Here is a 14,071-nt window from a genome sequence, read left to right on the forward strand (position 1 = left end):
CTTATTTTGGAGCCGAATATGAGTGGCTGCAGCTCCAGAACACAGATTTAGTCTTCCCTAAATTCCATGTCCCAGCCAGGTCAAATTTCTTATGAACTTTCTATAGTGACAGAACAAAAGAAAGTCATAGTGGAGGAAAGCCATAGTGGAGGTATTTTCCAAGTAGGTTGGTGGGTAGAGGACAGGCTAAATCGAGATAGAACTCTGCTGTAGGCCTTAGCTGCTATCTGATAACATCTCATCCCTTTGGTTGGTGGAAATCTAGGGTTTTGATAAATTAATACACTCTAAAGGTTTTTTTTTTTAATCTGCTAGAATATCAGGTCTGGCTTTATCTCTTAGTGATGGAGTCTTTGTTCTCATAAGGAGGAGGGCAGGGAATGGCTGTTTAGTAGGCTAAAGATAGCCCAAGATAAACTGCAATTAAGCTCTGGGTTTGCACCGTTCTGTCCTCTCCACATGGCTGAAGTCAGTTAATCAGCTTCTGCAGACACAGCCTCTTTCCAGGAAACCCCGCTCACATAGGCACAGGCAAGGACTTTCTGAAAGGGACTCTAATAGCTCAGGAAACAACTGCAAGAATTGACAAATGGGATTGCATGAAATTAAAAAAGCTTTGGCACAGCAAAAGAAACAATTACCAGGGTGAAAGGTCAGCCCGAGGGATGGGGGGAGAAATCGTTGGTAGCTATTCATCTGACGGGGGATTAATATCGGGAGCATTTAAGGAGCTAAGAAAATTAAACACCGAAAGACAAATCATCCAATAATGAATTGAGCAGGCAGTTCTCAAAAGAAGTAGCACAAATGGTCAACAAGCGTCTGAAAGAAAAAAGTGTAACAACCTTAGCCCTCTGGGAAATACAAGTCAGAACTACATCGAGATTCCCTATCATCCTACAGAGAGTGGCTGTGTTAGAGTTTGCTTAGATGCTGCTGTGATGGAGCACTCATTGACTGAAATCAGTTTAGAGTAGAAACGGGTTTATTTGGCTTATTCGGGAAGTCAGGGCAGGAACTCAAACAAGGAACAGAAGCCAAAACGAGGCAGGCACACTGCTTGCTGCTCCAGTCACTTGCCTTATGTTCAGCTATCTTTCTGCCTAGGGATGGTACTGCCCACAGTGGGCTGGGTTTTCCTACATACATCAGCAGTCCAGCCAATGCCCCAAAGAAACACACTCAGGCCAATTCGAAGGAGAGTTCATTTCCCAGTTGGATTCTAGCCTATGCCAAGTTGACAATAAAACCTATGCAGCACAGGGCACCAACAAGAAGACAGACAAGTCCTGGTGAGGACGGTGGTGGTGGGTGGGATTCATGCAATGTTAGTTGGTGCAATTATACTTGAGCAGCACCTGTGGAAATAAGCCTGACTGCTCCTCAAAGAATTGAAAGGAGATGTGCCGCATGACCCACCTTTACCATCCCTGGGTCTTAAGTCAACCTACCACAGAGACATGCGCATATCCATGTTTATATATGGCACTGTTTGCAACAGCCAAGGTATGGACTTAGCCTTGTTCTCCATCCAAAGATGAATGGATAAAGAACACACAGCCTAAACACACAGCGGGCTTTTATTCAGACACACAAAGGATGTTTGTTTGATTCCATTTCTGCAGGAAAACAGATGTAGCAGGAGATCAAGTGAAATAAGCCAGGTGGAGGAAGATAGATGCCACTTGTCTCATCTTATACCTGGAGTCTAGATTAAACAATACGTTAAAAATATGAAAATAGACAGGAGACTGCTTGCGAGAGGAAGACGATTGATTAGAGGTAGTTGCGGAAGAAGGAAGAACAAGGGTGTGATAAAAGCAGCTTGCACAGCGCACGTGTTTCTGTGTGTTGTAGCAAAACCCCTTGTTGTGTACAATGAGTCTTTCCTAATAAAACCAGAACTGTTTGCTCCCAAAAGCTCTAGAAGCAGCACCACAATGCTTGGTGGGAGATTGGGAATGCTGTGAACTTTTAGCCCAGAGAGATGGGATAGGAGGGAAGCAAGAAGCGAGAAGCTTGGAGAGGGAGTTCTGTGTACCAGCACTGACACACAGCAGAGGGACGCTGTCATCAGCACAGGATGCTCAGCAGTTTTCTGGAATCAGATGGATACTGCTGGCAGACTGAGAATACATGGCCATGACCACAGCTCTGTGATTAGACTCAGGGTAAAAGTCTGGAGCATGCAAGGCAAAGCCATGCTGGGCTCTTGGATGAAAAACAGGACATATGAAGGACCTGGGCTCACTTGTAGAAGGCTGTAGCTTGGAGAGTGGTACATCTTGGTGACAGTCACTGTTCTCTGAAAACCATTTGTGCTGTGTGTATAAAGTAGTTCAACACAGGGCTCCACGGGGTCAGTGGATCTGGAGAAAACCACCTGTCTTGGGCCCCTGGAGGCCATTATGACCTACAGAAGGGTGGTGGTGGGGCTACTGATATTTCTGGTTTGGTGGGCTGGGGCAGCCGAGTCCCAAGCTTGAATGTCTCCATCAAGCAGGTACCCAAGAGGCAGGAGCTCAAGGGTTGGGGTCTGAGGAGTGGGTGCGACAGGCAACGGTTCTTCCAGATGCTGGTATATCGGCATCGGGGAAGGGATAGGTAGGAAGAGACATCCTGAGAGGGAGTGGGGCTGCAGCCAGCTGGTTGGCTTTTGTATATGGGTCTAGCAGGGGTCTGCTGAAGAGGCCATTTCAAGGACAAGAACATACAGAAAACACATGGATGGGAAAGCTCAGAAACCCCGTTTGGACCCCAGGCAACTGACTAAAGGGCTTTTGGAAGCCCTTGCTACATGGTTTGGATCCCAGGCAACTGACTAAAGGGCTTTTGGAAGCCCTTGGGGAACCAGCCTGTGTGCTATGAGTGGGCGGCATACCGTGGACTTGGTCATGTGCTCCAGGGCCAGCTGCATGAAGCATTTTTGCCAGGTCTCCTCCAAGACATCAAGGACTCCAATGACTGCCACCAAGACCTGGAACAGCTGGAATGTGTGTCGGCAGGAGATCTGTGGAGGACAGAGGCTAGACTGAGACCATGGTGTCTGACAGTGACGGGGGATGCCAAGGAGAACACTATGGAGAGGATAGGAAAGGAGGCCGGAGGCAGGGAGCACACATGGACATATCCATTTGACAATTCTTAGGAGACACCTGCCATGTGCTAACCTTGAGCCTGGCCTACAGACTCAAGAGGAGGACAAGCTTGTTGGTCCTCAGGGAACTGCTGTGGATTTAAACACTCCAACCTTCAAAGTGAGGTCATCTCTTCATCAACACGTGGGCAGCTTTTCCCCATCCATGCACTAATGCATTTATGCATTCAAGTATTCATAAATGACTGCTTCCATCTCCATGTGTACTCAGTACCCACACTTCCCTCCTCCCCTCCCTAGATCAACCCACCTCTTCATCAGTCGCTATAGCTATCTACCCACCAATCTATCCACCCAACCCTATCTCCATTGTATCCACTATATCCACCCATCCACCCATCAATCCATCATCCATCCGTTTGCCCACTTCCCACATGCCTACCAGTTTCTACCATTTACTAGTTCTGTGACCTTAGGCAAATCCTCCTCTTCCCCAAGCCATAGTTCCTCATCTGTGAGAGTCATAACCTCTACCTCATGAGTATGCTCTGAGCATGGCAAAGGTAACTGGGTACATTTCCCTTCCTCCCTACTTAGCCTAGTGGCATGCAAGGAGATTGAGATTTTGCTAGAACAATGCAACTTTCTCATGTAGGATTCAGGGTTTGAGTGCCACGTAGGGTCCAGGGCCTCCCTATGCTTCCACGCCTGCCCCGGGGGCCTAAGCAACACCACCTCTGGGTTGTCTTTGAGGTAGTCGTGGATGGTTTCCATCACCAGGTTGGGGAAGCTCCGAGCCATCTTCTTTATCTTCTTGGTGATGTACTTGATTTGGAGAAGGTCTGAGGTGCCTATGTCTCGGAGCATCTTGAAGCAGATGGCTAAAGATGACAAGGAGGATGTGAGGATGATGGGCCTTTGGGAGGTCACGCTGTGGCAGGGGGTTGGATGGGTAAAGAGGGGCGAGCATATAGTGAAAGCCAAGAGCCAGACACATTGGGAAGTCGTCTGATAGCTTGCTTTTTACGTGGTCCTTTATGGGGTTTAAGATGGGACAGAGCAGGAATACATTCTCATCTGTGCATTCTCCTTCTCTCGTTCATATTATTATTATCATTCTAATATTCATTCGCCCATTTATCTACCCACCCACCCCATCAATCCATCCTAATGCCTATATATTCAGTGATCTAGCTCTTCATCTCATGTCTGCTCATTTCATATTTATTTAACCACCCATTTACTCAGGTAACTCCAAAGTCCACCCACTCCTCCACCTAGCTAACTACTAGTTATTAATACATATTTTGATCCATTTAGCAATATATCTACTCAGATATAAATCCATATCATAAATCCATTAAAAATCATGTCTTTACCCTTCCATACACAAATTCTTTTTTTCTTTTCCAACTGTCTATCTAGGTGTCACCTGATCCCCTTTGGCACTGGAATGAAGAGGAAAGCGTTCCAGAAAGAGAGGTTCATGTCTAAGCTGATGCTCTGAGGTGTAAATGGTGTGGTTGGGGAGGAGGTGTGGCTAGGAGGGGATGTGGCTAGGAGGGGGTGTGGCTAGGAGGGGGTGTGTCTAAGAGGAGTTGTGTCTAGGAGGAGGTGTGGCTGGGAGGGGTTGTGGTTAGGAGGAGGTGTGGCTGGGAGGAGGAGAGGGCATTTATAAAAAATGTACGTTGTTGGTGCTTCAGGAGGCAAGAACAAGCCAGGGGGCTCACAGACAGCTGGGCACGTCTGCAGCCTTTGCGATACACAAAGTCCTAGAGAGGAGCTCCTACTCCTCATCCTCCCGACGACTTCCGGTGGAGGGACTGGGAGGGACCTGTTGTCCAGGCTACCCTCACCTGAGTTGTAGGCCTCCTCCAAAACGAACTGGTGTTCCAGGGAAGCCTGGCTGCTCTTGGATCTGCACAGCAGGATGGTGGCAGCGTGGGACTCTTTGTCCCGGGAGGCACAGTCGTGAGGTTCCTCGGTGCATGTCGAGGATTCCTTCTTGGAAGGGGAAACGTGGAAGAAGATTCTGAAATGGAGCAAGTTCTGAGTGTCAACATCACATGCACTTATGTGTGGTTAACTGCAGTGCATATGGGCATGGTTCACTTTGGATCAGGCTCCGCAGTGTCTTTCCATGTGTCTGTCCTTCTGTTTAGCAGTCTGGCGAGCCTGAAGTTGTGTGTGTGTGTGTGTGTGTGTGTGTGTGTGTACCTTGAGGCTCGACGACACTGTTGAATAAGCCAAAGCTTCTTGGACTGGGTCTGACCCCACACAGGGGTCATGTAACTGCATGTTGGAGCCTCAAAAGATTTGATAACTGTCAAATATTTCTGAACGGCCAACACCAAAAACAAATTCAAAATCAAACATACCGTGATTTGGGGATATTTCTGAAAGTGTTTGCCTGTGTTGCGTTGTGTGACTTCGCCCCAGCCTAGGTCCTGAACACACCACCCATGCATCCTGCACTGCACACCATATCATGGAAAAGGAACTTTCAATAGTCCCCTACTAGCATTACTCAGCATGTAAGCATCAAATTAGTGTAACTTTGGATTGTATTGTTAGACAAACAAGCGCGTCTGTCGCATTAGTAACTAATTTGCTTTCATCTTTAATAAATGGTAAGGCCCTACACACCAAATAATCGATTAAGAGAAAATGCTTTGTGGTTTTATGATCAGTCCGTGTTTGACTTGCAGGCCTGTTGTCTACACCTGTCTTTGGGGATGTTTGGCTTGTATACCTATTGTATACTTCTGTATCCCTGGGGTCTTGTAAAAGTTTCTTATGAATGGAGAAGTTTAAGGTCTGGAGAAGGTGGCTTGGCCCAACAGGGAGACAGACAGACACACTAGAAGTTCAGAAGGGCTCAGAGTGGCTCACCTCTCTCTCTCTCTCTCTCTCTCTCTCTCTCTCTCTCTCTCTCTCTCTCTCTCTCTCTCTCATATTGACTTGGATAGCCAGGGTTTTTGGAGCAGCATATGTAATATCCTGCCTACCCAGATATCCCTTGAGGGGTCTCCATGTATGTGGCAGATCTGCAGGAGCAGTAGTGGCAAGAGCACAGATAATGCAGGGCTTTATGCTTTGTAAAAGGGTGCAAAGTATCTCCCTAGACTGGCAGTTACCATAAAGGGCCTAAAGAAAAGGCCCTCTGGCTTTGGATGCTGCCCAAGTCTAGTTCCTCCCTGCCTCCATATTTGCTTCTGTTCCCTGCTTCACGACTGCCATCTGCTAGTTCATATGTAATTCTCAGTTCCCCACATTTCCTATGGGGAAGGCCTGTTCTAGGCTAGGCGAGGAGGCTAACCATGCCTGCAGACTGAACAAGACCATGAGGCATATTATAAAGCAGCCATCACGAGTGTTTTTAAAATACAGCCATCATGGTTATACCAGAAGGTAGCAGTCTCTAATGCTTTATTTATTCATTGTTTCACATGTGACTCTTGTCACACCATATTTCTGATCCCTGCCACCTGTGCATCCAAGATGGAGCCACCAGAGCCAGAGTTCCTTCTTGCCTTATGAAATCAGAAGTTGGCAGAAGATGTAGAAGATCGTGGTCACCAGTAGACACCATCGGTACGGGACAATGATCCTCGAGAAATGGAAGTCTACAGGGTGAGCTTCAGGTTGTGAGGCTGGGTGCTGAGACACACCTAGTTCCCAGTGGCTAGCAGGAAAGCCTGTGAGCTGTATTTGTGAGCTGCTGACCTGGAGGCGGAAATGTGGGGGGACCTCAGTGGTCAGTGTTTGAGGGTAGGAGGCCCAGGAGGAAATCTGAAGGTCTCCAGAGCTCCCTCCAACCCCATCTTCATCTGACCTTGGTGCATGAAGGGGTAGGAGCAGAGGAAGCTTCGGAACTGATGCAGGGCTAGAAAAGCATTCTTTCCCCATCTGTACAATGAAGTCTTTAAGGAGTCACATCAATTACAGGGAAAAATCTACCCAAGCAAGGATGCTCTTGCTCTCCCTGTCAAAGCTCTAAAAAAGCAAGGTTCAATGAGACCAGCTGTTTTAACAGACAGAGCTGAAGAATCTTTATGTGTGCAGGAACAGCAGCATACTGAGCAAGGCCTAGTTCATGGTTACTGGCAGTCACTTGAAATTTACCAGAAAGGTAACATAGCAAGAAACAGTCCACAAAGGGAAGAAAATTAATGGACCATAGTCAATATGGAAGGCTAAGCATGAGGTACACCCAACATTAGGGAGACTGAGGTGGGAGGACATCAAGATTGGTCTACATAGCAAGTTCTGGGTTAGCCGGGGCTACAGTGTGCAGTCTTTTTTTTTTTTTTTTTGATTTATTTATTTATTATATGTAAGTACACTGTAGCTGTCTTCAGACACTCCAGAAGAGGGCGGCAGATCTCGTTACGGATGGTTGTGAGCCACCATGTGGTTGCTGGGATTTGAACTCTGGACCTTCGGAAGAGCAGTNGGGTGCTCTTACCCACTGAGCCATCTCACCAGCCCCTACAGTGTGCAGTCTTGTCACACACAAACAGATGCATACCAATATAGGAGTCACAAAATCAGTAGACAAGGTCACTGAAACAGTTATATTCAACATGGTAGAACATAAGGATGCTAAGGAGAGAAGGAGAAGCAATAAAAAGGATGAGAATCATGCTTCAGATGAAGACTCCAGCGGGTGACTCCCAACAGCAGACTAGACAAGATGGAGCAGAGTTTTTAATCAGTGGGGCCAACTTAGGATCTCTTACTACTTTCCAGTAAAGTAGTAAGATAAAGACTACCGATGCACTCATCTAGGACTTTGCTGCGAGCAAAGAGACACAAAGAACACATCAAATGACATTCAGAAAAATGCCACCTGAATCCAAAGGCAAGAAAAACCAAACCAAACCAAAAAACCCATGAAGGGCAACAAAGATCTATGAAAGGAAACCAGGGCAGCAGTGCCCCTATTAGAATCATGCAAAATAGAAGAGCAGGAACAGGGCTGAGGGGTGGTGGTGGTGGTGGTGGAACCTCAGCTATCGAGAAGACTCTACTCAAGAAAGTATCTTTGAAATCTTCAGGTGAGATATGGCACTTTCCATACACGTGTCCATGCGGCCCTACCCCCATGAACTCATCCTTAGAGACCCAGACCACAGACAGTGTTAGAGGAGCTCCCCTCCCCCAGGCTGGAGGCTGACAGATCCATGTATGGAAGCAGCAGAATAAAGAACACTGGAGAGGCTTAAATATGTAGCCGAGGAGAAAAGGTCTCTGCTCGTTTAAAATATTTGCTGTGAAATAATGCATTGTGGGCTCGTAACACATGTAGAATTAAAATATATAACATCAGTGTAGATCAGGGAGAGTCGAAATGATGTGTTGACAGCTCTGGCAGGGTGACAACGGTAAGTGATGTGACATAACTCAGAGGCTGTACCTTGTACTATAAATACCTAAGCGATGACAAAGAAGGACATCAACCCAAAGTCAGAACTGCAAAAAGACAATGAAGGACACAGGTCAAGAACAGCAAGTTACAGCAAGGGTCACATGGAATGCAAGTGATTCAAACACTGCCATCTAGCAGCAAAGACTGCCAAAATGTAGGAAGGAATATCAGGTTTGTGTGTCCTGCATGGACTGTATTCATGCTTCGAGGGACAGAATTCAGCTGTAATCCATACAAGGCTGAGGCAGGGGAATTATGAGTTCGTGGTGAGCCTGCTCTACATAGTGAGAGCTGGTCTTAAAAACAAAAACAACAAAACAGGTGCTGGAGTGACAGCTCAGACGTTAAGAGCACTTGTTCATGCAGAAGAGGCAGGTTGGATTCCTGGGATTGACATGTTGGCTCACAACTCCAGTTTCAGGGGTATCTGACACCCTCATCTGAACTCTGTGGGGACCAGGCATGCATGCCGTGCACAGACAAAACACTCATACACATAAATTAAATCTCCAGAGACTAGGATTCTACCTGTAAAAATAAAACAGAAGATATTAAATTTAAGGAAAGAAAACAGCAAGAACTAGAGGGTTGGCAACGTGCCCGAGCAGTGAGGACATTTTAATTAGGCCGGATGACCTAAAATCCATTCCCAAGACTCACAGGGTGGAAGAAGAGAACTAACCATAATAAGTAATCAGAAACAAACAAAGAAATAGTGGAGGATATGGAAGGAGTTAGGGGAGGGGAAATATTATCAAAATATGCTGTTTGAGCAAAATTTCCAAAATAAAAAATGAATCCCTTCCAAAACAGAGAAAACCAACAAAGCCTGATACTGTTTCTTTGAAAAGCCAAGTTCATTGATAAATACCTTGTGGGTTTACTGGAGGAGAAAAAAAAAGCAAAAAGGAGAAGATACAAATGATTAATTTAAAATAGAGCGGTGCCTAACTATGCATCTTATAGGTGTTTGTAGAGCGATAAAGGAATAGAATGTATAACTTTACTCAAGCTAGAATGACAACGTAAACATATTGGACAGACACTTAAGGCCATAAAATGCTAACATTCATTCTAGAGACATATAACAAAACTCATATATGATAAAAATTATTTTATATTGAAATGTCCTACAGTGAGCACCTCAGGCCTACCAGCCTCTTACTTTTCACAGAGTGTTTGGGGGAGAAATCATATTGATGTTTATCTAGAAAACAGAAGGAATAACACAGTCCGACTCATCCTGTGAGATACTCAAGCCTGATCTTTGAATCTCTTCTTCCTGACAGGGTCTCACTGTACAGGCCTGGGACCTGGACCACACAAGACCCACCTGCCTCTGCTTCCTTGAGTGTTGGGATTAAAGTTGTGCGTCGCCACACCTGGCCATCAGTGAACTTGCAAAAAGGGAAAGCGCAGCCTCATACACTTCCTCTAAGGACAGAAGCTTTGTTTAAAAACATAGGGAACACCTCGCCTCTCATCTCCAGGTGTGGCTCCTCTTGAGAATTCAAGGCAATCAATGTAACTTCCCATATCAACAGACTAAAGTCTCAGTCAACAAGAGGCAGAGAACAGGTTTGAAAAATAATGCAACAACAAAATCACAAGAGTCGTCCTCTCAAATGGATCTCAAGAACATAAATCCACCCCCAGCTCCTATCACATTTAACCATGAAAGACACACTCTTCCTTCCCAATTAAGAATGAAGCAAGGGCATCTTCATGACAGTCATTAAACAACGTACTGTGCGGATGGTATTCCCCCACAGTGTGCAGGGTCGATTAACAAGATAATTTCTCAACAAAGACATTCCTTCAGAGGCTGGAACTACAGGCAGGCTGCCATGACCATCCAGCATACCCATGGGTTTCTGAAGATCCAAATTGCTAGACAAGTGCACCAACCATTGAGCAACTTCCCCAGACCAGGGCAAATGAGTTTTGACAAATATGCAGAAGCAATTTCCAATAGGAAAGGCAGGCCGGATTTGCCAGCATATTGCAATGAAACACTCAGACACACGCTCACAAAGCAGCCCCTATCTATATTTTAAACACATGCCTAAAATAACCCCCAAAACAGCATGGAGTTAAAAGAAAGGTTGAATTCTTGAAAGTTCTAGAAGGAAACAGGAAAAACTGCTTTCATGACTTTGAGTGACAAAAGACTTCTTAGATGTGGCAAAAGCATTATGCAACCACCAAAGAAAAATATAGATACTTGATTTAATCGAAGCGGAGTGGGTGAAGGGTATCCAGAAGGCAAGGTGGAGCAGCAGAGCCTGGAAGCAATTCTTGCAGATCACACAGGTAACAGAGGGTGGGTCCCAGATCGATGGAGAACTCTGAGCCAAACCCACACACAGACAATTGAACAAATCACAGGCAAAACAGTGGATGGGGCAGCCACCTGTGGAGAGCAGCAGAAGGCAGAGCAGCGGATGGATGGAGCCACATTGTCCCTCTGAAGGACAGAAAAAAAACCCCACCCCCAAACCAAAGCCTGGCAGGGGAAGTTCCTTGCATCCCTAAAATAATACCAGGAAAACTGAATACGTTAAAAGCCATGGATGTGCGGAAGCAGGAAGTCTGGGGTAGGGATGTTACAATCTAACACTTGGGGTAAAGAGTTGGGTGAAGTTGAACGCACAGTGGGCACGGGACTTAGGCACCCCAGCTGTGTGTGTTTACTCGTTTGTTAGAGTCACATACAACTCCCTGCACAAACATTTAATAGTGCCTGACTTATAACAGCTAAACTCACAAAGCATGCAAATGTGCTCTGTAAAAAAGCAGCAGTGCACCCCCAGAAATCCGGTAAAGCAGACCAATAACGATGCAAGACATCAGAAACACAGTATGGCACGTGAAAAGAAGCCAGACCCCAAGGCTATACTCCGTGTTAATTTTCTGATATGATAGAAAAGGTAACATTGGTTGGTGGCTCCTGGGCTGAGTGTGGCTGGGAGCTCGTTCACTACCAGGCTGTGCAGGGAAACTGGAGCCTGAGCTGTTTTTTATTTGTGGTCTAGGACATCACTCAAACGGGTGCATTCTAGCCTATGTAAGTCTGTACAGGAAATGGGGCAAAACAGACAAAACCCAGAGAGCAGATCCCACCCTGTCAGATCTCATTTCATACTGCTTCCTGCTCATTCCACCCTAGCCCATTGAGCTCCCCCCCCCCCGCTGTTTCTAAACCACCAGGGAAGTTACAACCTCAGGACATTTGCACCAGCTGCTCCCTTCTATCTGGAGGTCACCCCACTCCCTATCACTGCTCTTCTGGAACCTAGTTTTTTTTTTTAATTTAAATGACTTAATATGTATATATATGTACATATGTCTGCAGAGGCCAGAAAAAGGCATCAGATTCCCTGGAACTGGAATTACAGAAGATGTGAGGCCCCTTATGTGGTTGCTTGAGAACCAGACTTTGCAAGAGCAGTGCACACTCATAAATGCTGAACCATCTCTCTCACTCCTTGCAGTGCACTTCTTTCAAGTCTTACTTAGGTGTCATCTTGACAAACTTGTCTGAAACTTCAGCCTGACCCTCACCCTACATAATTTTCTACCACTTCTCAACGTGTAAGGTATAACTGGCAGTATCCTACCAATTCTCATCTCCAAGGAAACCCCAGCCCCTCTGAATCTTTAGATGGAGCCCTGGAACAGCCTTCAGAATATTAACCCGGCTAGCACGCACGCTGTCTGAGAGCACTCCAGCAGACACCTCCGGCTTGTGTGCTTCCCGCTTCCCCCTCTGGATATAGCAGGATGCCCTTGGGTAGGGAGATCATTTCCCTGGTTCTGGGGACAAACTTGGGCAGAAACTGTTCTAAAGTTGTGTAGAGAGTGGGCAGCAGGCACCTGGTCAGAGGGAGGCCTTGGCTGTGGAGCAGGCTGCTGCCCTGCTATGGACAGACTTCCCTCCTTGCTCCAGGGCCCAGGTGAAAGCTTCCCCACACCATGTATCCTTGGGGGTTGAACCTTCCAAACGATTGGGGTTAAGGTGGGTCCTGAGGATGGGGCCCAAGCACAGGGTCAGTGCCTCCATAGGAGGATGATTCATGTGAATGCTCAGCTGGAGGGTGGCTGTCAGTGAGCCAGGAGCTGGCTCTCCTCAGAAGTCATCACATTTGGAAATTCTGCTCAGAAACTGTATGGTGGGACAAGGATGGTGGAGCATCCCAGTCCTTGGTGCTCTGTCCCTGTACAGAGTGGACTGTGTTCCCATAAAGCTGGCATCTGGGAGCTGGGCCCTGTGCACAGAGCAAAGGTTGTCACAACTATTCCTCTCAATTTTCCCTCACGGGGATCACATTGCAATGAGGTGGGGCACAGGGGAAGTGACTACACAAGAGAGCTCTGGACATTGTAGGCAGAAGTAGCAAGATATGGGGGACCATGTGGCAGAGGAAGAAGTCAACTTAAAACAGCAGACCTGGAAGGCTAGGCTGAGGCTGTGGCCTGTGGGCAAAGCTATCCTGTGGGTACCTCGTTTGTGTGCATATGTACTTATGTGTGTATACATGTGTATATATATGTGTGTGTGTGTGTACACCCATGTGTGTATGCATATACACGTGTACTTGTGTGTATGTACGTACATGCATGTGTATGTATATATACGTGTGTGTGTATATATATATATATATATATACATACATACATACATGGATGTACATATATGTGTATGTGTGTGGGTATGCCTGTACACATGTGTGTAGGTCTGTGTGTGTGTGATGAGTGAACAGCAGTATCTCTTCTTCTTGGGGTCAAGTCTGTAGAAACACAAGCTATTGTGTCCTTCCTTCCCATTCTGCCCTGAAGAAGCTGACACAGAAGTAGGCAGCAGCCCATCCCTGTCTGTCCAGCTGTCCATTTGCCGGCTCACGCCGTGTTGTAACCTTTGCCCATCTTTATCTCTGGTCCTCATGAGCAGTTTCTGTCCCCTCCTCTCTTGGTAAGGTTTCCCTCCTCCTATTACACTGAGGGCAGCAACAGCCCAGGACCCACCCTAAGTCCCCCTTAGCCTGCTTTTGGAGATGATACCCCTAGGCCCTACGCCAGCATGGCCACCCCAGGATGCACCCTTCAAGATGGTGTGTTGCTGCCCTGGAAGGTGAAGAAGCCAGGTGCCTGCGGGCTGGGTGGCCTCTGGCTCCCCCATGTCTTCCAGGACTGAACTGACCTGGAGTTGTGGGACATGGCTGATGAGGGCTTATCAATTGAGCTGCGGCTGTGTGACCTGTCAGAATGCTGCCCATTCATGTTGAGATCCAGAGCAGGCCACCCACAGGTCCCAGTTGCAGCTCTATCCTTACCAACAGGCTAGCGCTGTCCTGGCTGGCCCTGACCTCACCCTGAGGTCATAATGGCTCCAGTGTCCACAGCACCCTTCTAGAGACAGTGCTGTGGTGCCAGCACTGTCTGAGGATGGTAGGCTGGGGATATGTGCTTGGGTCTACAAATGCATTGAGGATGTGTGTCCCCAGTCAGGCTGCTTCATGTCTATCTCTTGGTTCCTCACACCT

The 14,071-nt window shown here is 46.8% G+C and overlaps 1 protein-coding gene across 2 annotated transcripts in view; it reads right to left on the reverse strand.

Annotated features, from left to right (window-relative positions):
- Positions 1-13,851, reverse strand: part of Mroh5 (maestro heat like repeat family member 5) — a 70,517-nt gene extending 56,666 nt beyond the window's left edge. For both annotated transcript variants that reach the window (XM_021184293.2, XM_021184292.2), the window contains exons 1-4: positions 13,729-13,851; positions 4,954-5,129; positions 3,833-3,978; positions 2,882-3,010 (exon numbers count right to left, since the gene is read on the reverse strand). In XM_021184293.2, the coding sequence (XP_021039952.1) occupies positions 2,882-3,010; positions 3,833-3,978; positions 4,954-5,129; positions 13,729-13,808 (531 nt within the window). In that variant the 5' untranslated portion in view covers positions 13,809-13,851. The remainder of the gene's footprint in view (positions 1-2,881; positions 3,011-3,832; positions 3,979-4,953; positions 5,130-13,728) is intronic.
- Between the last annotated feature and the right edge of the window lie 220 nt (positions 13,852-14,071).

The sequence above is a fragment of the Mus caroli genome, chromosome 15 (assembly GCF_900094665.2).
Source record: "Mus caroli chromosome 15, CAROLI_EIJ_v1.1, whole genome shotgun sequence".
Taxonomy (NCBI): domain Eukaryota; kingdom Metazoa; phylum Chordata; class Mammalia; order Rodentia; family Muridae; genus Mus; species Mus caroli.